The sequence below is a fragment of the Bos taurus genome, chromosome 1 (assembly GCF_002263795.3).
Source record: "Bos taurus isolate L1 Dominette 01449 registration number 42190680 breed Hereford chromosome 1, ARS-UCD2.0, whole genome shotgun sequence".
NCBI classification, from domain to species: domain Eukaryota; kingdom Metazoa; phylum Chordata; class Mammalia; order Artiodactyla; family Bovidae; genus Bos; species Bos taurus.
In genome coordinates, this window is record NC_037328.1 from 70,614,580 (window position 1) to 70,640,459 (window position 25,880).

General features: G+C 50.5%; 1 protein-coding gene across 19 annotated transcripts in view; it reads right to left on the minus strand.

Moving 5' to 3' along the window:
* The window catches only part of TNK2 (tyrosine kinase non receptor 2), a 39,812-nt gene extending 14,392 nt beyond the window's left edge, over positions 1-25,420 (minus strand). For 4 of the 19 annotated variants that reach the window (XM_010801159.4, XM_010801161.4, XM_015471413.3 and 1 more), the window contains exons 1-5: positions 7,998-8,412; positions 4,454-4,634; positions 3,387-3,457; positions 1,134-1,355; positions 64-216 (exon numbers count right to left, since the gene is read on the minus strand). In XM_010801159.4, the coding sequence (XP_010799461.1) occupies positions 64-216; positions 1,134-1,355; positions 3,387-3,457; positions 4,454-4,634; positions 7,998-8,075 (705 nt within the window). In that variant the 5' untranslated portion in view covers positions 8,076-8,412. Of the gene's footprint in view, positions 1-63; positions 217-1,133; positions 1,356-3,386; positions 3,458-4,453; positions 4,635-7,997; positions 8,413-10,636; positions 11,022-11,295; positions 11,384-12,943; positions 13,083-25,328 lie in introns of those variants that run through there. The other 15 variants (XM_024983131.2, XM_010801156.4, XM_010801162.4 and 12 more) reach the window with 11 other exon arrangements.
* Between the last annotated feature and the right edge of the window lie 460 nt (positions 25,421-25,880).

Here is a 25,880-nt window from a genome sequence, read left to right on the forward strand (position 1 = left end):
CCTGGGGGCCCAAGACCACAGGCCCTTCCCTGTCCCCAGCCCCCTTCTGCCCACGGTATGCACCATCTTCATGGGCGGTGTGAGCACCACCCCGTAGAGGCGAATGAGGTTTCGGTGGTCAAGCGAGTGCATGGCGTTGACCTCCCGGATGAAGTCGTCCATGGCCTCCGGCTGGCTCAGCACGTCGGGCTTCAGGCACTTCACAGCCACGCTCACCTAGCCAGAGCAAGGGATTGCAGGGAGTCAGGACAGACCCCAGTCCCAACCCACTGGGCCAGCTTGCTCCTCCTCCTGCCTCAGGTCTGCTCATCTGGGTGAGCCTGTCCCAGGCGCCCGTGGCCTGGCATGGGGAGGGCAGCTGGCTGACGTCCAAAGGCCATGAGCTGGGCCTCCCCTTCGTGAGGGCATGCCCAGGTTAAGTGGCAATGATAAGGAAAGAGATGACTGGTATGATGATAGAATATTAAAATATTAAAATAAAAAGATGTTTTTGGTGTGGAAAGTAAATGCTTTAAATATAATGCCATAAAACTAAGCTATGGTGACAGGAGTCAGACCAGTGGCTTTCTCTTGAAGGAAGAGGACGCCCAGTGGAAGAGGTGCAGGAGCCTCCTGGGGCAAGAGAGATGTCCCATACCATGATCTGGGCAATGGTCACACAGGCCCGTGCGTATGTGAAAATTCACTGAGCTGTACGCTCAAAAACTGTGTGCTTTACTGCACACGTACTATCTATCCCTCTGGGGAAATTTTTAAAGATACAATACTAAGACAAAAGGGCAAGAGTTAAAAAGCTGTGTTTGAAATCTGTATCTTGAAGAAATTCAATAAAATGCCTGAGGGGGGGAAACAGGTGGAAACACTAACTTGGCTTCCTCTGAGTGGTGGGAAACAGATATTTTTTAATTTTAATTTTTAAAAGAGTTTTCAAACTTTTATGATAAGTAAAACAGTTTTATAACTGAAAAAGAAACCCTTGTGTCGAGTTAACCCTGAGCATGGACTCCAGGGTGAGCCACTCTGGATCTGTGCCCAGCCCCCTTCACATCCGAGTGGAGGGGACCGATCCACCTTGGAGGGCAGAGCAGGGCCTCTGCCCCTCCACCACACCCCCAAGGACCCAGGGAGCTCACCGTCTTCCCCGAGGGGGCGTCCCACTCGCCCCTGCGCACCACGCCAAAGGAGCCATCTCCCAGCTTCTCGAAGAGATGCAGGTCCTTCTCCCCAATGAGGCAGGTGAGGCTCTGCAGGGACCCCTCCCCAGCAGAGCCCCCTGGGGTGGGCGAGGTCTTCCGGAAGGTGCTCTGAGAGTGATGAGGGGGGAACTCAGCCTCCAGCCGCTTTCCACTGAACACCTGTTTGAAGGCAGTCGGGGGCCAGATGGAACCCTGAGGTCCCAGGGCCAGTCATTCCGTCCTGCCCCACTTGGTCCTCGGTGAGGCCTCCACACAGGTACTGGCTTTGCCAAACTTCCAGGAGACAGCCTGGCTGGAGGCCCATGTCCCCTCCTGACCACACCACCAAATGGGAGCCCACGGTCTCAGGGTGGCCTCAGGATATGTGCCAGAAATGGACTACAGGAGTGTAGCCCGTGGCTGCTGTGGCCCCACACCCAGCTGTGGGGTCAGGGACAGCTCAAAGGCACCCCCCTCCACCCCACCTGTCCCTCTCTGCACCCCTGCCCAGCACAGACTCCAGCCCCTCACCCAAGCAGATGGGCTTTAGCCTCAGGGGCCCTCACAAACACCTCCCATCCATTTTTAGCCCTGGCCCCTTCTCTGGGTTGCCCATTTGGCGCTGTCTGTCTCCACCCTCCCCAGGGAGTCGGCTGCCCTTCATCCTGCCAGGAGAGAGGATAATTTGAGCCTGAGGTTGGACCGTGAGAGAGAGAGAGAGACAGAGAGACAGAGAGAGAGAGAGAGAGAGAGAGAGAGAGAGAGAGAGAGAGAGAGAGTGTGTGTGTGTGTGTGTGTGTGTGTGTGTGTGTGTGTGTGTGTGTTTGTGTGTGTGTAATGGGGTGGGGGTGGGGGAATGGGGAGAGGGGGTGAAGATGAAGCAAGGCCTTGCTGGGGAAGGGCCTGGGAAGACAGCTGGGCTTCTGGAGAGAGGCCCAGAGCTGAGAGCTCAGAAAGAAGGAAGGTTGGGGGACTCTGTAGCCTGAGCTTGGGAGGGAAGGGGCCAAAGGTCAGGGAACAAGAGGGAAGCCCTGAGAGTCAGAGCAGCTCTGACAGTTTAACATGGCCACCCTACCAGGGCATGCAAAGCCCTTGAGGTAGCACACTCTGCTCAGCTGGGCACCTGCCCCCAAGGCTGGCAGAGTCTCGTCTGTACAGGGTGAAGGGGTCTCCAATCTGAGGGCCTCTTCTCACCACTGCTCCATCTTTCCTCCCAGCAACTGGAATCTCTTCCATTCCAAGCCACGTTCAGCTGACAAAGCCCTTCACAGCCTTTTTCTCAAGGGATCCTCCCCAAGGCTCTGAGGTGAGCTGGGCAGTGTGGCTGGCACTGTTTTACCGACCACATATCTCAAATCTGGAGAGGTCAACTGACTGGCCCAGAGACCTCCAGTCAGTCGGAGGTAGATCCAAGACCCCTGAGTCCTGCACACTGCACAACTCTTCTCTCCTGCCTTCACCCACCCCAACACACTCATCCTTCCTGAAAACCTGGGCAAGGGACCAGGACAGTGTCCCCAGAAAAGGCTACAAGATCCCAAGACACAGCCCCTTTGCCAGATCACAGCCAGGAAATCTCTGCTGCCCAATCCCAGGTCCAGCTGTTTGGTACTGCCCACCCCCCACCCAACCCTGAGGCCAGAAGTGGGGCGGGAAGGCCCGGCTGGTTCATTTCCTCTCGCATTGTCTTCCAGACAATGGGCAAAGTTCCACTGAGTCAGACCTGGGACTCACCACTCCACAGACCCAAATTAGAGAAAGGGGGGTGGGGGAGGCCTTGGGGAAGGAAGCTGTCAGGGAGGCCAGTAGACCAGAGAAACCCTCCACAGACTAGGAAGGTGGGGGAGGAGGGAAGCAAAGCCATCCTGGGTCCAGACAGTCCCACCGCCCCATACTGGACAGCGGCCCCAACACTCAGCGCAAGGGCTCAAGTTACAGAGCACTTGTCAACAAGCGCCTGCTCCATGCCCGGCACCACCACCCAGCGGGAGGGGACGTGGAGCCAAGGCTGCATACAGGCCACTCAGCACCGTCTCCAGCGGAGACAGACACTTAGCCGGGCAGCTCTACAAGTACCCTGCCTGATAAGACCCCGGAGGAGGAGGTCTGTACAAAGTGTGAGATTACACCGCGGGGAGAGGGAAGGCTCCCAGGTGACGTCAGAGGCGCCCCGATGAAACCCCACTCCCACCTCCTTCCCAGTCCACCCACCTTGCTCATCCAGGACTTGCGTTTGCACATGGCCTTCCTCCTCTTCACGGCCTCCCATAGCCGCCGCTGGCCTGCGGGGCAGGGGGGAAGGGGAACCCATGCTGTTAAAGCGCTCATCCCCCCACAGAGGCTGCTTCCTCGTCCTCCTGGGGGAGGCCACCACTAGACAGTGCGCAGCGCAGCAACGCCAAGGAACAAGCCGTCCCCACCACCAGGGCCCGGCCGCCATTAACCAGATGGGCACTGCGTCCCACTTCCAGGCAATTCTTCTCCAAGTGGACGGAGTGTTTAACCACCAAAACTGAACAGCAGTACTCTTATGTCAACTCTCAAGAAAAAATAGTTAAGTCAAGGTGATGGATAGAATTTCTTCAATTTTGAGTTTTTCTCCCATAAGGCTGTATTATGTTCCTGGCATTAACTGTCAGTTCTCTAGGCTACAAGCAGCGTAAATCAGTATCTAAATTCTCACATTATCACTTATTTAGCTATTTTAGGCTGAATGCAGTAAAAAGTTGCTAACGTTCTACAAGGAACACCATGACTTCTAGAAGCTACAGTCAGTACTTTTAGGATAAACACATGGGGGGAGGGGAAGTTAGCCTATAGAACAGATCTTTGTAGGAGAGAGGAGAGAAAGGGACAGATCAGGAGAAAGGCAGCAACCCATCTGAGGGTTTTTATCTTTCCTTCTCCACAGACCTCCAGACACTAGCCCTCCGGGTGTTTGGCACAGGCTCAATTTACAAACGAGGAGGAGATGGAAGAAATACAGCCTACGTATGTCTGCACAAACAAAACTCAGTGTGTTGTTAATCCTGAGTAGCTAGAAATTTAAGTCAGACTCCTCCAACTGCAATTCACCTTCACCACTGCACACTCATTGTGCACAGCTTTAAGCCCCACCTGGGGAGATGGGGGGGCGGATCTTGGACAGGCAGTGAGAGCTCTCAGCTCTGCCACTCAGAACAAAGCAAGGAGGGCTCTCCCACGAGGCCGGCAGTTCTGAGGACAGACAAGGTAACTGGTCTGTGGGTGACGATGGGCAAGGCCACACCCCCACCTACCGGGCCGGCCCATGCCGATCTTCTCCAGGTCCTCGTTCTTGACATACTCAAAGTGGGACAGGCGGGTGACGTTGAGGTCGTCGCGGAGGCGCAGGAAATACTGCTGGAGCTGCACCTCGGACAGCAGCTCTAGCAGCCAGCCTGTGCCCTCCTCTGGCTGCATGCTGCTGCTCCCCAGCCTCTGTGGGAACAGAAGAGCTGCTCAGGGACTGCAGAAGGAAGGGAGGTAACACGCGGCCCTGCTACTGGCCTGGGCTCACCCACATCTTACTGTGTGCTGCAGGGAAGGACTCAAACCCCCGTCCTGCTCCCCCAAACAGCTGCACGTCGTAAGAGCCTGCAGCCATGTCCTGCTTCCTATGGCAACAGGGGTAGAATCAGGGTACCTGGGACATGGCCCAGGCCCTGGAGTCAGGGTCTTACTCCCTAAATCTGTCACCTGTGGTCGAGTGACCTGAGATCAAACTCTGTCCTCTGGTTCCCCACTGGCTCTTCGACTCTCCTGGCATCACAAACTCTATAAAAATCTGATGAAAATATCGATTGGATCTCCAGGAAAATACATACATTCTTATTCATAATGTTACTTAAAAAAGTTGGGGGGGGGGTGCAGTGTCCCTTGAGACCCATCCAAGAGCTCTGCAGATCTGAGGGACCCCACAGGGACTAGATGAGCTCCAGCATGTTCCTCCCAATGCCTGACACTGTAGGAGCTTCTCCTCTGGTCCAAAAACCACTCCCCAGGCACCACACAGAACCACAGGAGCTTGGAGGGAAAGAGGGGTGGAGGCCAGGGCGGGCTCGCAGCCGCAGCCCAGGGAGGCAGTGTGGCTCAGCTACAGTCAACAGTTGTCACAACAGGCTGTGGCCTAGTGGTGTCAAAGATTTTCAATTTTTAAAAGAAATACCAGAAATCGGAATCTGTGTGTAAAATCTCACCATTAAAGAAAGTTTGAGGGACTCTGCCAATGGTCCAGTGGTTAAGAATCCACCTTCCAAGGCAGGGGACTCGGGGTCGAACCCTGATCAGGGAACTAAGATCCCACATGCCACGGGGCAGCTAAGTCATAACTAGAGAGAACCCTGTGCACTGAAACAAAAACCCCACATGCAGCAACTAACACTCGACACAGCCAAATAAATATCTTTAAAAAATTTTTTGAAAAGGTAATATAGGCACATGTAAAATACCAAAAGGCACAATGAAGCCATAATAAAGTCTCATCCCTGCCTGCTGCACGGCCCGTCCCCAAAGTCAGCTGCGTTAATGACTTTTACCCATTCTTCCAGACTTGTTTTCCCCCCACACACATACTCACCCATTACCCACACCATTCTGTTCCTTGTTTACACTTGACATTAGATCTTTCTCCTGACTTTTGAACTATGTCAACTAATTCAAGTTTGAAATATACACACGCAAGCACGTGTGTACACTGTGCTGGCCAAACAAAACTCCGTGCAGGTCACAGTCAGGCACGGGGCCACCAGGGAGTGGGCTCCTACCGACACTCCCTGGGGCCCAGAGAATGAGGCCAGTGGCACCCTCAAAGCTAGGCAGCTTGGCTCATCCGACACCAAACCCATCCTGGTCTGAGTAAGACCCCCTCGGAGCTGAGGGCTTGGCCTAGCCCTGACCTGTGTTCAATCCCCGCTGAAGACAGGGACCAGGGAGAAGGCCAGCTGCTCCGAGAACCCCTCCTCCCCACTGGGAGGCAGGCTTGTCCCCCCAGCTCTCCTCCCAGGTCGCTCTGGGAGAGCAGGCGCTCACAGCTTGGGCCCAGGGCGAGCCTCCTGCCCCCACAGTTCCCAGCGGAGCTGCCAGCCCAGTGCCAGAAGCTCAGACTTTCCCAGGCAGCCCTGGGCAGTACAAAGAGCCACGGACAGAAACGAGACGCCCTCAGTTCAAACCCTGGCTCCTCCACTGAGGCGGCGGCCCAGAAGGGGGTTTCCAAACTTTAAGCCCTAACCATTCACCCGCATGGTTCTCAGGAGGCCTGGGTAGCCCCCTAGAGAACATGTCTGGCTGTCAATATGTTGGGGACCGCTAGTGGCAGTGAGTGAGTGCTGGGATTCTCATACTGTCACAAATCCCATACAACTCAATTTATGCAGGTGAAAAATTTACTTATAGTCATCTGAACAGAGAATCAGATTCCATTTTATACACAAACAAGAAAGTATTTTTCTAATTTTAATATAGACTGAATTTTCCTAGAATGGAACTGCTGTGTAAACTGAGGAGAAACTGGCCTTTTGCTTTGTTCGGAGATGAGAAGTTGTCCACCATTCAGAAAGAGGTCACTGCAGACAGCCCACCCTTACTATTTCAAATGTCTCCTCTCAGTCAGCACTTGCCTGACAACATCTTTGCCTCCACGCTGGTTCTACCTGAGGTCTTAGGATCTGACTGCTTCATAACTGAAGCAGTAACTGATTTCCTTTCCATTTTCCTTTATATTACAGGAGGCATTATGTTAACTGACTACACACATAGGCACATGTGCATACACACAGAATAAACAGGTTGTATTTCTATTAACTTTATTTAAGAAAAATAAAAATAACTAACACTTCAACTACAGTTAACCAGATGCTGGGGACAGTTCTAAGCACTTGGCTGATTAACTCACTTATCCTCATACAAAGTCATCCATTACAAACAAGGGGGTATGGACTGAAGAGAGCAGGGCACCACCTCTTTCCAGAAGAAAGCCCCAAAGGACCCCTGTGAAAATCACTAACCCAGGCAGTGTCTCTCTATGGAGTGACCAGACGGGGCCAGCTCGCACCTCCATCATCACTACCTGGTCCCTGGAGCAGAGTGATCCCACCCCCTACACGGCTCAGCCTAAGATGAGGCTGGCCACCAGAGCAGGTGGTCTGAAGACCCCCACTGCGTCCTCCCCAGTCCTCAAGTCCCAGTGCTCCAGGCCCCTCAACCCTACGCTCCTGGGGGCAGGAGGCAGCCACTCCTGAGAACAGCTCAAAGAACTGCCCTGTGTGGTCAGGGCTGGGGGAGACCCAGGGGCCCCTCCCCTGAAGAAGTCTCTGAGAAAGCACAGTCTGGCCTGTTCCTTTTTCCTGAAACACCAGCTAACAAATCTCCCTGCTCCCCAACCCTGGGAACAGGCTGCTCTGCGTGGGGGGGGCATGTGTGGGAAGACGGGAGAGAACACTGGGATCCCGGGGAAAAGAAGGCGGCAGCCAGGGTCCCAGCCCTGTCTCTACCACCCAGCCCAGGGTGACCCTGGACAAGTCCGCTCCCCCACACCCCACCACCAGCCCGTGTCTTGGCTTCCCCCAGCACAGCCCAGTCTACACACCTGTGTCTGACACGTGTAGCTCTCGTGGCTGGCACACACACTTCCCACACAACACTTTGCCGACACACTCGTCACCAAGAACACAGCCACCAGGGCAGAGAGGCCCTGAGACCCTGTCGAGCCCGCCCCGTCCTTCTCGCTGGCCCTCAGCGCAGGGCTGGCTCTGACGAGCTGATTCAGGCCCGGCTGTCCACTCCCGCCCCCAGCCCCCCACTCACTGTGTACAGTCTCCGCCGGAGTCTGGCTAGAAGAGGGAACGAGAGCTCGAGGCCCGGGAACCGACGAGCTGCTGGCATCTCCACGGAGAAAGACCCACCCTGACCAGGTCACCGGGGCTCTGGCCCGAGAAGTGGGGGGGATGGGGGACAGTGGTCTCAGCTCCTGAACTGCAGGTACTGCCCAGAAGGGAGGTTAGCCAGAGGTCTGCCCCAGAGGCCCCCAGAGTCCACACCAGGAGCGGTGAATACAGTAGAAAAATAGGGTGGTTCCCTTTGCTCTACTCTACAGCTGTTTCCACAGCTGGCCAGCCTGGCAGGAACGAGCTAGTTCTTCTCTGGGGTGGCTGTAGCCTGGGTCCTCTGTCCTGTCTCTCTGTCTTCTCTTCAGTGCAGTGGTCACAGCTCAGCCCTACTCCCGGGCTCCCCCACCCGACTGCCCGCCCTCCCTCCGCCTCCCTCCCTCCCCAGCTGAGCAGCTCTGACACTGGCTGAAAAAGGACCTTTCTGAATCACTGCCAAGAAGGCGGCGGGAATGGGGGGACTCTTCCTCCCAGCCACCCGCGCTGCCCCCCCCACCTCCACATACACAAGGCCCCCTGTCTCTGGCTTCCACCCCAGCCCCCATAGTCGCAGACAACTCCTGGGATTTTAGGGTGGGGGCCATGTCAATCAAGCAGCAATATACAAAGAGGCCCCCATATGTGCTTGTGTGGGGGCTCTGAGGGCTAGTGAGGGGGCCTGGACACCAGAAAGTCAATCCTGGACCTTGCATGCAGACCCTTCAGAGACCCTCCCCCATCTCCCAGCCCCAGCCTTGGCTGGGCGTCTCCTGGCTCAGGCCCTAATGTGGCCCTGTTACCCTGGTGCCCGACGGAAATAAGAGTCTGGCAGCCTGCCAGAGTGGGGCAGTCCAGCCAAGGGTGGGTGGGGGTGAGGGGGAAGGTGAGGAATCTCCACCCCCTCCCCTGGGGTTCCCTTGTCTGCTATGCACATCACCCAGGATGCCTCCTCCCCAGACCAGCTGGCCAAGATCCAAAGCCCCCTCAAAACAAACAAATAAGCCCCTAAACCCTGTGATGGCTCCACCCCAAAACTATAGGATTCCAGGCTATAAGATGTCTCCTGAACAGTACCTACATACAGGGACAACAGCCCCAGCTAGAGGGAACTGCATCACTCCATCAACCCCCCTGGGCCCCCCATGTTCCTAGAGCTGACAATTGATCCCTCTGGCCCTCCTCAAGGGTGCCAGCTGCTCTTACACCCCCCTCACTACAGCCCCCAGACACACCTGACAGCTGCAGGAAGTTCTCTCAGGCTCCCTCAGCCCCCACCCTCAGCCATGCCCAGGGAGCCCCTGTTTCTTGCACACTGCTCTCTTGTCCCTCTCCAGCTGGCTACCAGCTCTGGGAGCCCCAGCTGGCTGGTGGAATAGGCAGCTGGGGTGAGAGTTTTGGGGAGTCAGCATCCCAGGCTCTTTCTAGGGCCTCTCTCTCAGTGATTGACCTTCCTGGCAAGGAGGTGCTTGAAGGGACAGACATTTCCTGATCTGACCCAAGGCGGGAGGAGGGGGCATGGGACACCCCCAGGCAATCAGTCCCTCTTTCCCAGCCCCCTCTCATCCCCCACTACCCAATACTTATGATGCCAGCCAGGTGCAGCCTCTCCTGGGTCCCAGTGAATCACCAGTCTTAGAATGGAACCACAGCTAACGGACAAGAGGAGGTCAGGTCGCAGTCACACTAGAGCTAACTTTCCCCTAAACTCTGGCACACAATGCCCACAGCACAGAGAAACCTATTACCTACCTCCCACCAAGCACCACTCTGAAGGAAACCCAGGCACCTGACTTAAAGGGGACAATTTAAGCAGGATCACTCCCTCTGTCGAAAGTTGGGGGAACTACTGGATTGGAAGGGCCGAATTGAAAATTACAACCGCCCAGAAAGATGTGTCCCAAACTCACTGGAACCCCAGACCTGATTCTCCCCTTGCACGTCAGGTAAGAACAAGCCTCAACAGCTTGCTCAGCAATCCAGCTGTAGGAGGCTGTGAAGAAAAGTAAAGCGTGGTCAGGGGTCAGAGCTCCGACTAGCTCTGGACCCCTTTCTCCCAGCCTTGGAAAACAGCACCCTTCTTCCCCAGCTTTGTCCTGTCAGTGACTGCCCTCTATTGGCCAAAAGAGAAAGTGCTTGATCTCCAAGGGTAAGGGAGGCAGACCCGTAAACACCCTGATCATATTTTCCAAAGCAAACAAGGACATTTGGCTTAATATGCAGATTCATAAAGCCAGTAAGAGGGAATGTCCAGGCACACGGACTCTGTGTCCGTGAAAGACTAAATCCATATCCTGGCAGTGCTTCCAGTGCTCCCATGCAGCACTAAGGCAAGCCCAAAGGGCAGCTTAATTGGGTCCTAAGGACTCAGAGACACTGAAGCAGATGTCAGCAACAGAAATTCATCACCACTGACTTTCCCCATCCTACCCCACACACAAACACACCACCATTCTTCACCCAGCCTCCTAGCCCCCAGGATCTGTCCTGGGGCCCAGAAGCATAGATACTCCTCACTCCTGACAGGCTGTCCTCAGCTCACCAGCAGACCTCGGGGTCCAGGCTATCTGGCTGCCCCTTTACCTGCGATTCCTCCTCAGCCCCAGTCAGGCGCTGATATGCAGATCTCTCCCCCATGAAATCCAAACTCCCGGCTTTAGGGCCAGAGAGGGGAGCAGAGCCCTCCCGCAGCCCCCCACCGCTCCAGCACACCGGCAGCGTCACTGCCCTGCGTCCTGAGGGGCCGGGCCTCTGACATCCTTCAGAAGGAGGGCAGGGGCTGTTATAGCGCCTCGGCCAGGGGAAGGCCAGGTCCTCTGCCCCACATGCACCCCACATCTGCCACCTGCAGCCCGAGCAGAGCGGGTTGGTTAGCGGCCTCTCCCGCTGTGCCTGCGGCTGCCCTTCCCCCAATCCCATGCCCAGCCTCCATTCCAAGGAGCCACCTCTCCGCAGAGCAGCGCCACCAGCTGCCCTCCCGCCCCGACCCAGAGAGCCAGGTGTGGGTCCGCACCTTTACTGACCACAGACCCACAGCTCCCCTCAGCCCCTGGCCGCCTCCAGGACCTCAGAGCCACCGATCAGGTCCTGGGAATTCAAGAGCCCCCATACTCCATGATAAGGAGGGGGATCCATCCAAGAGCCCCTATTCTGACTCAACCCGAGACCCCTCCCTCTAGACCTTGGGGCCTGAAACCTCTCCTTCCAGCCCAGCTTCTACCTGGCTGCAAGAATGCGCCCACCTGGCAGGCTCCGCAGTGCACCGCCGCGGCTCCGCACTGCCGCTCCGCACTCCGAGCTAACCTGCCCAGCCCACTCCTCGCCGGCTATGGAAGCCACGCCCCCGGCATCCACACAGGGAAGGAGACCGCAGGCCACCGCAGCCCCCGCCTCCGTCTCTTGGCCTTGACTTCTCCCTGCCGCCGTCCCTCCCCCATCCCACCCCAAGACTGTGCTGGCCCAGTGCCAGGGAGCTCAGAGCCTTCAGGGCCGGGGAGAGTACTGGGGCTGACCTCTCTGGCCTCAGAAGAGTGCAAGTACCCACACTCCCTGCTGGAGGAGCTGCTCCAACAGGAGTCCAACGGGCAGTCTCCCCAGTGCCGCGATGAGGACACTGCCAATGGAAGAAGGCCCACTGCAGAGGCTCTTCCTCTCCCTCTAGCCCGGAGGGCCCCAAGGTGCCACACGCACACCCTCTCATTACGATGGCATGTGAAGCATCCACTGACTCCTCAGCACCAGCTATTTAGGGCTGAGCTCAAGGCACCCTCACCCCTTTGGGGTTTGGGGCAGAGGAGGAGGGAAACGCTGAGACATCAACACACACCACTTCAAGACTGAGGAAGGAGACCCCAAGTGGGCACCAAGTGAGTTCCCATAAGGCTCACTGTCTTCAAAAGCTCCTTCTCCACCTTGAAGCACGCTGGTACAGGGGATGACCTTGCCAGGGTATGTGTTGTTACTCAGTCATGTCCAACTCTTTACGACCCCATGGATGGTAGCCCACCAGGCTCCTCTGTCCATGAGATTCTCCAAGCAAGAATACTGGAGTGGGTTGCCATTCCCTTCTCCAGGGGATCTTTCTGACCCAGAGATCGAACGGGAATCTCCTGCATTGCAGGCAGATTCGTTACTGCTAAGCCACCAGGGAAGAGACCCTACCAGGCAGGGTGCTTATTCTAGGCAGAAGCTCCTTTGCTCCTAGTGCAGGTCTCCAGAGCTCCAGAAGGCAGAAACTGGTTTTGGGAACAGCAGCAGGAACCCAAACTCAGGAGACTGTAGAGATAGAGAGGTTGAAAAAGATGCCCACACATCCTTTCTCCAGGTTGGATAAAGGGTTCGATCTAAACCATTCCCCCTTCCTGCTTTCTTCCTGCCTCCTCCCTTCCTAAATCTCTTGCCTCCTACTGCCATCCTGTTACAAGACATCCACAAGATCCAAACTGCCTCTCGGGTTTAGGGAATCTACCCCACAGGTACACCCCATGATCAACAACTTGGCCCCTTATCTCCAAAGGCAGCCGATAATGGCCAGGAACCAGCCTGCCTCTGCTGTCCCCTCCCCTCCCCCAGGCTCTCCTACAGCATCAGTGGAGTGACAAATCTACACTGAGGAGCAGACGTGACATGTAATTTCCGGCCAGAGGATTTTTCCAAAACAATCTACCGTATTCTCAAGAATATATGCCAACCCCACCTCCAGGCCAGCCCTCTCCCACCTCTGCCTTCCCTCTTCTCCAGGCCCTGGAGGGAAGATAACATATAGGAGAGGAGAAAGAGTGTGTGTTTGGGGAGAGGGGGGCGGGGGGTAGGTTATGGCTCTTCTTCCGACCTGAGGATTATCTTGCCTCCACATGCTAGCCCCACCAAACCCAGTCAACTTCAACTCACCCCTCTGTGTGCAGGGCCTAAGCTTCTGGACCAGGGCCAGGCTGGTTCCCCGTGGGACTTCATCCCAGAGGAACTGCATCAGGAAACCTCACTCCTTCAGGTCATCCCAGGTCTGAAATCACACTGGTCTGGGAGGAGGCTGGCCACAGGCCAAGGGAGAGAAGAGGGTGATTCAGACACACACCATGACTGTCCACACCCTCTCCATCTCCAGGACGCAGTGACCCACTCCCTTCCAGGGGAGCTTGGCAGCTGAGGTCCTGGGATAGACAGTCAAGGCTGAGGCATATTTGCCAGCACTGGGGGGCGCACAGGCCTTGAGTCTAACTAACCCTGAAGGTTCTTCACCCTTCTCCTTAACTGCTGGTATTTCTTAAGACTTTGAAACTCTCCCTTCCTTCTCTCTGTACCTGGGGGGTGGCAGTGGGGGGTCACCTCCTCTCCTCCTAGGGTTCCGATTAGCCCCATGTGCATTCCTGAGCTCCTGAAGCTCTAGACCTGTGTTTCCAGACATGCCCAGCTGGCTCCACCAGGGGGATACAGGGGTACCACACGCGTCCACACTGAGCTCAGCCTCCCCGACCTTAAACCAAGCGTGTGCTCCTGTCTCCGGACTGAAAATGTCATAAGCCAATGCCAGCCACCTAGGCTGGAAACCTCACCCTGGGCTCCCCGACCATAACTCCCTACTCACTCCCCCATGGGGCAGACCATAAAATCTGCTCTCTGCCTCCTCATTCTCCCTCCCATCAATCTCACTGCGATGAGAGTCAGAAAGAACCTGAACTGAAATCTTGGTTGTATCACTCTCTAATCATTTGGGCAACTGACAACCTCTAAGCCTCAATTTCCTTATCTGTAAAATGGAGATAAACAATGCCTCCTGCATCAAGTGCAAACTCAGTGAGGTCACGAGTAGCACACCTGGCACAGCATCCGGTACACAGTCCCTACTGTTACACTCATCTGAACACAAGTCTCAAGTTCCTTTCCTGCTTGCATCCTTCTGTAACTCCTCACTGAGCCAATTACAAGGCCCTTCACAATCCACCTCTCGTATATTTGTCCACCTCCACCTCTTTTATCATTTCCTTCAAATGTCTCCATGTTCCAACCAAATCAAATAGCCTTTCCTGGAGCTTAATGTCTTTGTGCTATGCTTTGCGATTTACTGTCTACATCATGAACTCCTACACATCCCTCAAGACCCAGCTAAAACATCACTTCCTTTATGAATTCCTATTTCCTATTCCCAAATGGTTAATTTTTTTTTTTACAATGCTTCCTATGTTATCTTGTTAAAGTATATTTGAAACCAAAGTGGCATATCACATAATAGCACATGTGGAAAATAGTCAAGAGAATGAAAAAAAATGTTTAATTATCCATCATGTTCTGCTCCTTTAAGGGTCACTGTTTCTGTACCACTCTGTATTAATATAAAATTCTATTGAGGGAGCCCTACATACGTACCTCTCTCGTGGTTTATACATTGTAAAATAACCATCTGAAGAAGAATCTGGCAAGGCACAGGTGGTCAACAGAGTTCGCTGAAAAGGACCTCAAGCCTTTGTGATGGACCTGTCTATATTCCAGTGAGCTGTGCCACCTACGTCCAGTGAATATCAGGAATAAACCTGGTTGCCCTCGTTGGCTCTGGCTTTGCTCCGCTTCCCCCACCAACCCCTACCCTCTGTCATTATTTCTAATCCAGAAAAGCAAGTAACTTTGTGTGGGCTACCAATCTCGTTACAGTTACCCCTGTCCCAGAACTACTAAGCTACTTTGCTCCCACAAAGCTATCTCAGCTCCGGGGGACAGCACAGCAGTCCCTCAAGACAGAGGGGGAGTTTTGACTGAAGGCTGCCTTCTCATCAGACTGGACGGAGATGCTGAGAGAGGGAGAGCTGGGGTACAAGACGCCACAGGGTTGACTGATGGGAAGGAGGTCTGGTTTGTCAGGCATCCCAGCCGCAAAGAGAGAGAAAGGACAGGGACAAGGCAGTGAGAGGGTGGGAAGGCAGGGCGTGGAAGCCGGCACAGACACACCAGGTCAGGGACCCTCCTATACCTCATCTCCTTTGACTCCAACAGAGAAGGAAGTGTAACTTTCAGAAAGCAAAGGGAAGAAGCTGACTAAACAGCACAACACAGACCCAGGCTGACCCCAACACCTCACCATATCTATCAATTTGCTCTTGAACGTATTTTGTAGCTGTTTCACGCTCCACCAGTTGAAGACTGGTGTGCCAACCCTGACACCCAGAGAGAGGACACAGAGAGTCCTGACACATTCCTGAGGCATCCCTCCCCCGCATAGAAACACCACCCGCGTGTGTCAGTGGGTAAATTCCAGCAGCTGTCTGGGTCTCTTGCACACACGTACCACACACGCCTGAGTGCCAGGGCTGGGATGCAGGGCACTGCAGCGAGCTGCCTCTCAGCACCCTCTGGCCCAAGCATCATCACGGCACCAAGGCCCAGAAGTACAGGCTCCTGGGAAGAGATGAAGGATGGAGTCCGGCTTGCAGCAGCCAGCCACTCCCAGAGCTCTTCAGGGCTGGTCCTGCTCAGGCCTCACCCCACCCCCACCCCCTCAGCAAGAGCCTAGAGCTGAAGGGGCCTATTGTTGGGGCCTGGAGGTGGGGTGGGGAATGAAGCCAGAGCTGTGAACTGGAGAGCATTTACTCTGAGAGCAGGACTGCTCATCCCCCTGGGACCATGTCCACACCAGAACCCCAGGAGCTAGGAATATCCAGTGCAGGGTGGACTGCTGAACTGGGAGAGGAGGAGTCCGAAGGTGGGAGTGAGAGAAATGTCAGGGACTACAAAATATTTTAAGTTACCTTACATCCCACCCATTTTAGCCATAAAGAAACTGAGACCCTGAAAGGGAAGGACCACGCCAGGTCTCAGGCGCCTTAGAAGCTGTCACAAGGAATGGATGCCTACGAGTCAGGGGAGATCAACAGTTCAGAGCAACGGTGATTCCCTTCTAGCCATGAAGGGGCAGCCTTGCCAAGGTCAGGGGCCTGGGAAGAGAACTTGCCTCAGTGGGAGTCACAGCATCCAGGCGACAGGCAGAGACAGGAAGAACCCGGAGTTCTCACCTCCAACAGAAGCCTGTGGCTCCCAGAACCTAGAGGTGCTGAAGGAGGGCCCAGACCAAACTTCTCAACACCCGCCTCCTTCAGTCACTCACCACATACCCACTATGTGCTCACCCTGTGCTAGGTTTGGGGAAGTATGACAGAGAAGTCACAACCTGGGTTCTCAAAAAGACACTGTGTGCAAGTTCTTCACTAAAAGCTTTTATTTTTTTATTGCCTGAATAACCTTCCCCCTTACTACCCTACGTTATCCCAGTTTTACAGATGAGGAAACTGAGGCTCTGGAGACATGACCAGGGTCATGCAGGGAGTAACAGCTGAACCAGAATTCAGTCCATATACAACCGGACACGAAACGGCTTGGTTGGAGGGTTGGGGCTCATGGAGGGCAGGACTGGAATCCTATTTGTTTATATTTAACTGAATGAATTCATGGATCCTGGGAGGAAGTTTAAAGAGGGGACAGAGGTTTCAGGAAAAGACACATGCACATAATTCCACTTCTTCCCAAAACCCTCCTGAGGTGGCAACTGTCAAAAGAGGAACTTTCTGAATGGCACAAGTCCCTAAGGACAGGAAGAAGAGCAGAGGAGAAAAACCACAACAAAGCTTTAGAAGCCAGAAAGCAGATGGGCCAGTGGCTACGGAGAGCAGACCTGAGAAAATCCCCAGTCTCAGGGTGAAAAGTCCTTGACTGCCCCCCACAGAATCCTCAGAAGACCTGGGAACTAGCAGCCCCAGAAACCTCTAGAAGAAGAACAGGAGACAGAGAGAAGTGCTAAAAATACACAGGATTAGTTAAAAGCTGTTTAAGAAGCAGTAAGACCCCTCTGGACTCCCTCCCCAATACAAAGCCACTGGGTGGCTGCCCTGGTACCACCCAGCAAAGTCGGGACTTTCCTTCAGAGGTAAACTGCCGGTCTCTGACTGGCACAGCAGGCTTGGCTGAGAACCGGATGCCATGGCCCTAAAAAGGAAGGCACACATAGACATGGCGATTCTAGTTCCCCTTCTGCATTCCCTCCAGCAACGTGGAGCCAGGCCTCCATCTCCTAGCAGAAGACAGGGGTATCCTTTCGGAGGACTCTGAACAGGCAAGAAAGATACAAAGAAACCAACCCTGGGAGTCCCCCTCAAACCGTCCAGCCAGGTCACCATATGAAGAGGCTCAGTCAACAAGACCACCCAGTGCTTGCAGTCAAGAGCAGATGACAAAAAAATTCTCAGACACCCAAGCAAAGCCTCTAACATGGAAGAAAGTAAAACACAGAAAAAAAGAACTGAGAATAAACAAGACTACACAAGAGAAGAAACTTTCTGACAGAAAATGCTCATTAATATCCTGAGAGAGACAAGATGTTTCATCTTGTCTTCTTATACAAAACAAGAAGACGATATATATATATATATATATATATATATATATTTTTTTTTTTTAAACAAGGGGAATAAAAAATTACAAACAGGCAGAAGACATAAAAAATTCAATAGACCCATCACCACCTCTCCCAGCAGTCTTGCCCTGGCAGTAGGTGCTTATAAATTTGTTCAACAGATCTATTTGCAAATCTATTTGTTGAATAAATAATGAGGTACTATTTCAAACTTTAATGCCCATACAGATCACCTGAGGATTCTTGTTAAAATGCAGATTTAGATTCCACACATATGGGGTAGGGCCTAAGTTCTGCATTTCTAACAAGCTCCCAGTGATAATGTGCTGGTCCTTAGCCTACACTCTGAGAAGCAAGGGTCTCTGCTAAACTCTGGAGCAGTGGTTCTCTGCACTAGCTGTGTATTAAAAAATCACCTGGTGGGTAGGAATGTGTCAATGTATGGGTCCCACCCACTGAGATTCTAAACTTGGTCTAAGTGAGATTTAGGCACCATATCGTTAAATCTCTTCAGATGAATCCAGACTGGGGTTAAGAACTGCTGCTCTAGAGAGAAAGCCTGTAATTGTGCTAATCATTGGTCCTGGCCAGAACAGTCGTGTTTTCAAATATTCTCCGCCACTGACCCTGACCACTCTCAGAAGGCTCTTCTCATCATGGCCATGAGCACCAGTTTATGGGACTACTTACTATACAGATGATAATTCTTAACACTAAATCCTATTAATGTCAGTGGATGGAAAAATCATTCTACTAAATTTCTAAGAAATTCATTCTGAAAATTTCTTCTTCAGATTCACACACTTCTCTTAATTTTTCTAATTTAAAAAAATCTGAGTCTTAAAATGTTAGCAAATTAAGTCCTTAAAAAAAAAAAAAAAGGTGTTTTTTGTTTTTTAGTGAAATATGGATACTTCCCTAGCCAAAAATCCTAACCCATTCTTCCAATATGTCTATTAAAACTTAAGGTGACTTTAGTAGTTTTCTGTCTATTTCATCCATGCCATGGGATAAAAGAACATCAACAGACATTTTCTGCTATCAAAATTGCTAAAATCACAACAGAAGGGATGGAGGGAAAAGTACAGGGAATTGCCACAATGGAGAGCAAAAGTCCACACCAAAGCTACATAATTAAAGAATATTGGAGATGAAGAAAAGACGCTATAAACTTCTGGGCAAGGGGACAAAACAAGGATTGGGAATGACTTTAGACATTAATGTTAACTCTGGAACTTAACAGCAATGTTTTTAAGATTCCAGAGCAACTGCCAGCCTGAAAGTGAAAACCGCTCAGTCGTGTCCAACTCTTTGCGACCCCATGGACTGTATGCGACCCCATGGACTATACAGTCCATGGAATTCTTCAGGCCAGAATACTGGAGTGGGTAGCCTTTCTGTTCTCCAGGGGATCTTCCCAACCCAGGGATCGAACCCAGGTCTCCCAAATTGCAGGCAGATTCTTTACCAGCTGAGCACAAGGGAAGCCCAAGAATACTGGAGTGGGTAGCCTATCCCTTCTTCAGCAGATCTTCCCAACCCAGGAATCGAACCAGGGTCTCCTGCACTGCAGGCAGATTCTTTACCAACTGAGCTATCAGGGAAGCCCATTTCCAGCCTAGATCTCTATATTTACTAATTAAGTGACTTGATTATCAGACTGGCAAGGTCTCAGAATAATCTACCATTCTTTCACCCTCCTCTTGGGAAGCTATTGAACGATGCGCTATCCCAAACTAGAGAATAAACGGAACAAAGGGGAAGATAGGAAATGGGAAATGCAACACGGGAAGGCAGTGATGGAAATGCCCAGGATACTGAAAGGGAGAGCCCAGGAGGACAGCTAAGCATCAGTGATAGAGAGCAATTAATCCATGCCATCAGAGCACAAGGTCTGAAAGAGCCTTCTTCAGAAAGGTGAATCTGATAGAATTCTTAACAGAATTGACATCCTGAGAAATTCAGACAGCTAGTGTGGGGTCTAACTGAAAGGTACATAGAAAACTAAGCAAACAAGAAAAGTCAACTCCAGGAAAAACAAAAAAGTGTGCAGGAAAGGAGAAGTCATGGTTTACTACATCATACCATAAACAATGAATAGCAGACTGATGAAAAAATGAGATACATCCAGAGTGGATGGACTGGAAGATGGGAAGAGTAAAGGTGGTAGTGAGAGAATTAAAGTAAAATCCCCAGCTCTGGCCAAGACAGAACAATATAGATCAGACTTATCCTCCTGACAGAAACAACAGAAACATGGACAAAATACACAAAATGGTTTTGAAGACACCGTATATCAAGATACAAAGACCAGTGATACCTAGGAGACAGGAAACAGAGGAAGTCAGCCCTATAGTTGAGTTTCCAGGCTACAGAACAGGGAACTAAAAGCCCACAGATTCAAGAAGCTCAATGACTCAAACACAAGACACAAGAAGAAAAGTATATCATTGCACATCATAACCCAATTGCTCAAAGTCAGTGATAACATCTCAAGAAGTAGTTGGGAAAGGCAAAGGAGACATGCTACATACAGGGAACAAAGATGACAACAAATTTCTTGCAGAAAACAATGGAAATGAGAGGACAGAGACACTGTATCATTAAAACTAGTGATTTACAATTCTATTCCACTGAAAATATCTTTTTTAAAATAAAGACTAAATAAACTGTTTAAACATATAAAAGCTGAAAGAATTCAATACCAGCAGACCTGCACTATAATAAATGTTAAAAGAAATCCTTCAGACAGAAGAAAAATAATACCATATAGAAATGTGTGTGAGTGAAAGTTGCTCAGTCGTGTCCAACTCTGTGCAACCCTATGGACTGTTGCCCACCAGGCTCCTCTATCCACGGGATTTCCCAGGCAAGAATACTGGATTGGGTTGCTGCTTCCTTCTCCAGTATAGAAATATAGATTTATGCAAACAAATGAATAGCACTGGAAATGGCAACTACATGGTTAAATAGTTAACATATTTTTCTTACTGTTCAAAATACTTTAAAAGATAAATTAACTGTTTAAATAAAAATCTTACCATTGCTGCATGGGGGTTGTCACGTGCATAAATAAAATTTCTGATAATAACTGCATAAAGGAAAGAAAAAGTGAAAATGTACTATTTTATGGTTCTTACATCACTTGAAGGCAGACTATAATACATCAAAGATGTATATCATGAATCCTGCAGACATTACAAGGAAAGAAAACTATCCTCATAAAAATAGATGCAAAAAATCTTAACAAATTTTTTAGAAAACAGCATTCAACAATAGAAAGAATAATCATCATGACCCAATGGAGTTTGTCTCAGGAATGCAAGGTTGATCTAGCATTTGAAAAAAATTAATGCATGACAATTCCACACATTAACTAAAAAAGAAAATCCTATGATCATTTTGAGAAACACAGAAAAAGACATTTGACAAAATCCAACATCCATTTCTATGGATTTTCTATTAAAAATCCCAGTAAAATAAGAATAGAAGGGAGCTTATTCAAACTGATAAAGATCATACATGAAAAAAAACTATTCATAATGGTGAAATACTGAAGACTTTCCCCTGAAGATCAGGAACAATATATCTAATCTTCCACTTAATATTATGCCAGAGGATTAGCCAGTGCAATCAGGCAAGAAAAAGAAATAACAGATATAAAGATCAGAAAGGAAGAAGTAAAACTGCCTGTGCTAGCAGATGACATGACAGTCTATGTATAAAACCCAATGGAAGCCACAAAAAAGCTACTAGAACAAGTCTGTTCAGCAAGGTGGGAGGATATGAGTATATAATACTCAGAAGTAAAAAATTGGAAATTGAAATTTAACAAACAACACCATCTTACACCAACATTGTTGGCAATAGCAAAAGGTCGTAGCAATCATTGATGAATAAATGAAATGTAATATAGTCATACGATGGATGACTATTCAGCCTTAAAAGAAAAAAATTCTGACACATGCTACAACATGGATTAACCTTGAATACATTATGATAAGTCAAAAAAGCCAGTCACAAAAGGACAAACACTGTATGATGTCAAATTCATAGAGACAGAAAGTAGAATGCGACTGCCAGGGGCTGAGGTAGAAGGAGGAATACAGAGGTTGATTAATAGGTACAGAGTGTCAGTTCTGCAAGATAAAAAAAAGTTCTGGAGATGGATGACAGCAATGGTTGTACAACATAAATACACCTAACCTGGAGAATCCCAGGGACAGAGAAGCCTGGTGGGCTGCAGTCCATGGGGTCGCAGAGTCGGACATGACTGAAGCGACTTAGCAGCAGCAGCAACCCTACTGAACGACACACTTAAAAATGGTTAACATGGTAAGTTTTCTGTTGTGTATATTTTACCACAGTTAAGGTAGATAAATTTTTAAACAAAATGCTGAATTCCATTAAAAATGCCATTTATAACAACACCAAAAATTTGCAATACTTAAGGATACATCTGACAAAAGATTTAAAAGGTTTGTACACTGTAAACTACAAAACATTGGTGAAACTCATAAATATAAATAAATACAGAGGTGCACATTGTGCATGGGTCAGGTTCAATATTCTAAGATATCAATTCTCCCCAAATTGGTCTATAGAGTCAATGCAATTCCAGCAGGCTATTTTGTAGAAATTAACAAATGGCTCTAAAATACAAATGTGCAACAAACCCAGAATAACTACAGCAATTCTGAAAAGGAAAAACAAAGTTCAAGATCTTTCCGTGATTTCAAGACTTACAATAAAATCTAGTGATCAAGATAATGTGGTCCTGGGATAAAGATAGAAAAGTTAGATCAATGGAACAAAACAAAATTCACAATCAGATCTACACATATACAACTGATTTTCAATAAAGGTACAAAGACAACTCCATGGAGAAACAAGTCTATTCAAAAAATTCTGGTGAACAACTGGACCTCCACATGCAAAAAACTGAACACCCTGCACCATATACTAACCCAAGAATTAAACCCAAATAGACCATAGACCTAAATGTAAAATCCATAACTATAAAAGTTATAGGAGGAAACCATCGTGCTTTCAGTCAGGCAGAGAGTTCTTAAGACACCAAAAGCGAAATCCATAAGAGAACACATTGGTAAATTGAAGTTCATTAAAATCTAAAACTTTGGCTCTTTGAAAGACACAGTTAGGAGAATCAAAATGCAAACCAAAGCCTGGAAGAAAATATTTTCAAATCATATATCCCATAAAAGGCTTGAATCCAGAATACAAAAGAACGCCCAAAACTTAGAATGGAAAAAAAAAACCCACACAATTAAAAAATGGGTAAACAATTTGAACAGACACATCACCAAAGATAAACAGATGGCAAATAAGCACATGAAAAGATGCTCAACATTAGTCATTACATAAACGCAAATTAAAACCAAAATGAGATAGCATTACAGACCTATTAGGGTGTCTAAATTTAAAGAGACTGACAAATGCTGACAAAGTAGCAAACTAGAACTTTCATACACAGTTGGTGGGGATGTAAATTGGTACAACCACTGTGGAAAGCAGTCTGGCACTTTGTTAAAAAATGAAATGTACATCTACCATATGCTCCAACTATTCCAGTCCTAAGGATCTCTCCAAGAGAAATAAAAGTATATGTCCATACAAATAATTATACAAATGTTCTTAATAGTTTTACTGTAATAACCAAAAACTGAAAACAACCCATCAGGAGGTTAATGGATAAAGAGACTGTGGCATGCACATACAAAGGAATACTACTCAGCAATAAAAAGGAATAAGCAATTGATACACACAAGAACATGGATGCATCTCAAAATAATTATGCTGACTTAAAGAAAGCCAAGCCAAAACAAACAAACAAAAATACTGTATGATTCCATTTCCTTAAATATAGGTAATGTGAACTAATGTGTAGTGACAGAAAGCAGACCACTGTTACCTAGGGAAGGGGGATGGCAAAGGAGGGACAGGACGAATGAATTACAAAGGGGCACAAAAGAACTTTTGTGGGGGAGTCTGAAAATAATGGCTATGTTCATTATCTTGATTGTGGTGGTAGTTTTCCAGGTATATACAAATGTTAAAACTTATTAAATTATGTTTTAAATATGTTCCAATAAATATATTCCAATATGTTCCTCAATAAAGCTGTTAATAAAAACAAAAAAGCACTTCATCTTCCAGAATAAAACACAGGGCAGGGTAATAATCATGGACTTCGGGGACACAGGAAAAGGTCTGGGAGCACCAACCCCTCCTACCTAATGTCCACTCCCATGGCTCCTAGGAAGGTGGATGCTAGGCTGGCAAAGGGTCTGAGCCCTCTGCACTGAGGACACTGTCGGGAAAACAGCAGCCCACCTCATAGAGGAGGAAACTGAAGCCCAGAGACATTATCTTGCCTCAGAGGGTTACACAGCTAGTAAATGGTTTAAACCCAGACCTGCCAAAGTCCTTTCTCTTCATCTACCACAAATTCAAGAATCAACCTGAAAAAGGGTAAAGGTGTGCGCTTGTGTGTCTGTATTCAGAACAATTCTCTCCACTGAAACCAGAGAGCCAGAACCAGTCTGGCCATCCCAAGAGCCAGACTCCTTGGACACAGAAGCTGAACTTCCGGTGCCTGAGTGTTTGTGGTGGCAGGATGACAGGCAGGCGTGGGATGAAGCTGACAGTCAAGTCTGGGTTTGCATGGGGAGCAGGCTAACCGGCTCCTCCAGCGGAGTCCCAGCAGCTGCCTGCCGAGGATGCCACCACCACTCTCCATGCCTGACAGAAAAGGACCATCTCCACCCAGTCCGGTTGGGACAGGGGTTCTGGGGGCCATCTGACTCAGAGCCACTCCCTGGGCTGGGGCAGAGATGGGTCTTGGCGACGGTCCTGAGACAGGCAGCAATTTGCACCCACCTCCACCTGAGGGCTAGAGAAGCAAGAACCCACACAGTGCCAGGTAAGAGATGAACATCCGTAAGAGGACGAGGCCCATAGATGAACCACCAAGTCCCTATGGGGCAGGAATGAACAGCCTGGCACCCAGACCATGAGGGAGTCAAAAGGAAGCCATATTTAGCCCCCACCTCTGCAAGCCCTACCTCCAAGCTGGGCTGGAAGCTGGCCCTGGCTGGTACAGAACTCATGATGCCACAGCTCAGCTGCTCATCTGTCCACCTCCTTGGGGTGGGGCAGAGGTCTGGGCCACACAGGATGCCCCGAGTCCAGCGATGCAGATACCCCTCCTCTCCCTCATTTTCAGACTGGGGTCCTGAGAGCCCACACGGAGACAGGGCCTCACCAGTGGCTCTCCACCCTCCTGCCCACTATTTATCCTTGGCTCTGGGCCCTCACTATTAATCAAATGTGACAAGAAGGTGTGGCGGGAGCAGGTCAGGCTCGTGCCCAAGTCACTGATTGCCACACTCATCTCAGCTCATGTGGCTACAGTTACAAGATAAGGTCCTGTCCTTGCAATGTTGCCCCTTCCCTTTTTTGGAATGTGATTTGAGGACGTGAGGCAGCCTGTGCTGACTGCACCACCCCAGCTAGGGCATGAAGCACCTCCACTGGTAGCTGGCTGGGGGGTGGGGGGGAGGCGATTACTTCCTCTGCAACCTCACCCTAGGGCTACCCCTCTCTTCCTTCTGCCCAGGCCTGGCAGTCACCCAGACAGTCTCACCGCCAGTCTAGACTCTAAGGAAATGTCCCATCACTCCAGTTGGCACAAACAGTGCTGGGGGGAGGGGCCCTGCCTTGCCGTTGAAAACTGCACTGCTTGGGTCCTCTCCAGGTTTAAACACGGGGAAGGAAAAAAAAGGCAGTTCGGAGACCACGCTCTCCTGAAGTAACTACAGCCCCCTCCTTCCAATTGAGAACAGAACTGGGCTTCCTTACCTGCTGCCTTCCACTGGCTCACTGCAGACACTGCTTCTATGATGTCCCAGCCGAGGTGGCAGAAAAGGACCCAGCAGGGCACTGCTTGCTACCGGGCAGTGGTTTCCAACGCCCCCAGGTTCGCGGTGCTCTTCTTCTCCCCTCTCCCCAAACCCCTACATTCTGCGCTCACCTCGACCCCGGCCCGGCCCCGCCCGGCCCTGGTGCCGAGCAGCCGGCCCGTGGGTTACCACCTCCTCCTCCGCCTGCGCCTCCGGATCCTGTGCCCCTCAGGGGGACCCTCCGCCTCCTGGGACCCCTTCCCGTCCAGGTATGTTTCCTGGACAGCCCGCACCACCTGTCCCTCCTGTACCCCAGGCAGCCAATTCGCTTCCTGCACCCCCAGACGTCCCTCTCCCTCAGGCCCCCGGGGCCCCACTGGCCGGGCCCTCCCCAGCAGTTCGAGTCTCTTGCGACGGGCCGGGACCTCTCCCAGGACCACCGCCTCCCGTCTGAGGTGCCCGCAGCTCTCCCAGTACTGCTCCCCGGAACTTTCGAGCTCGTCTCTGCGCT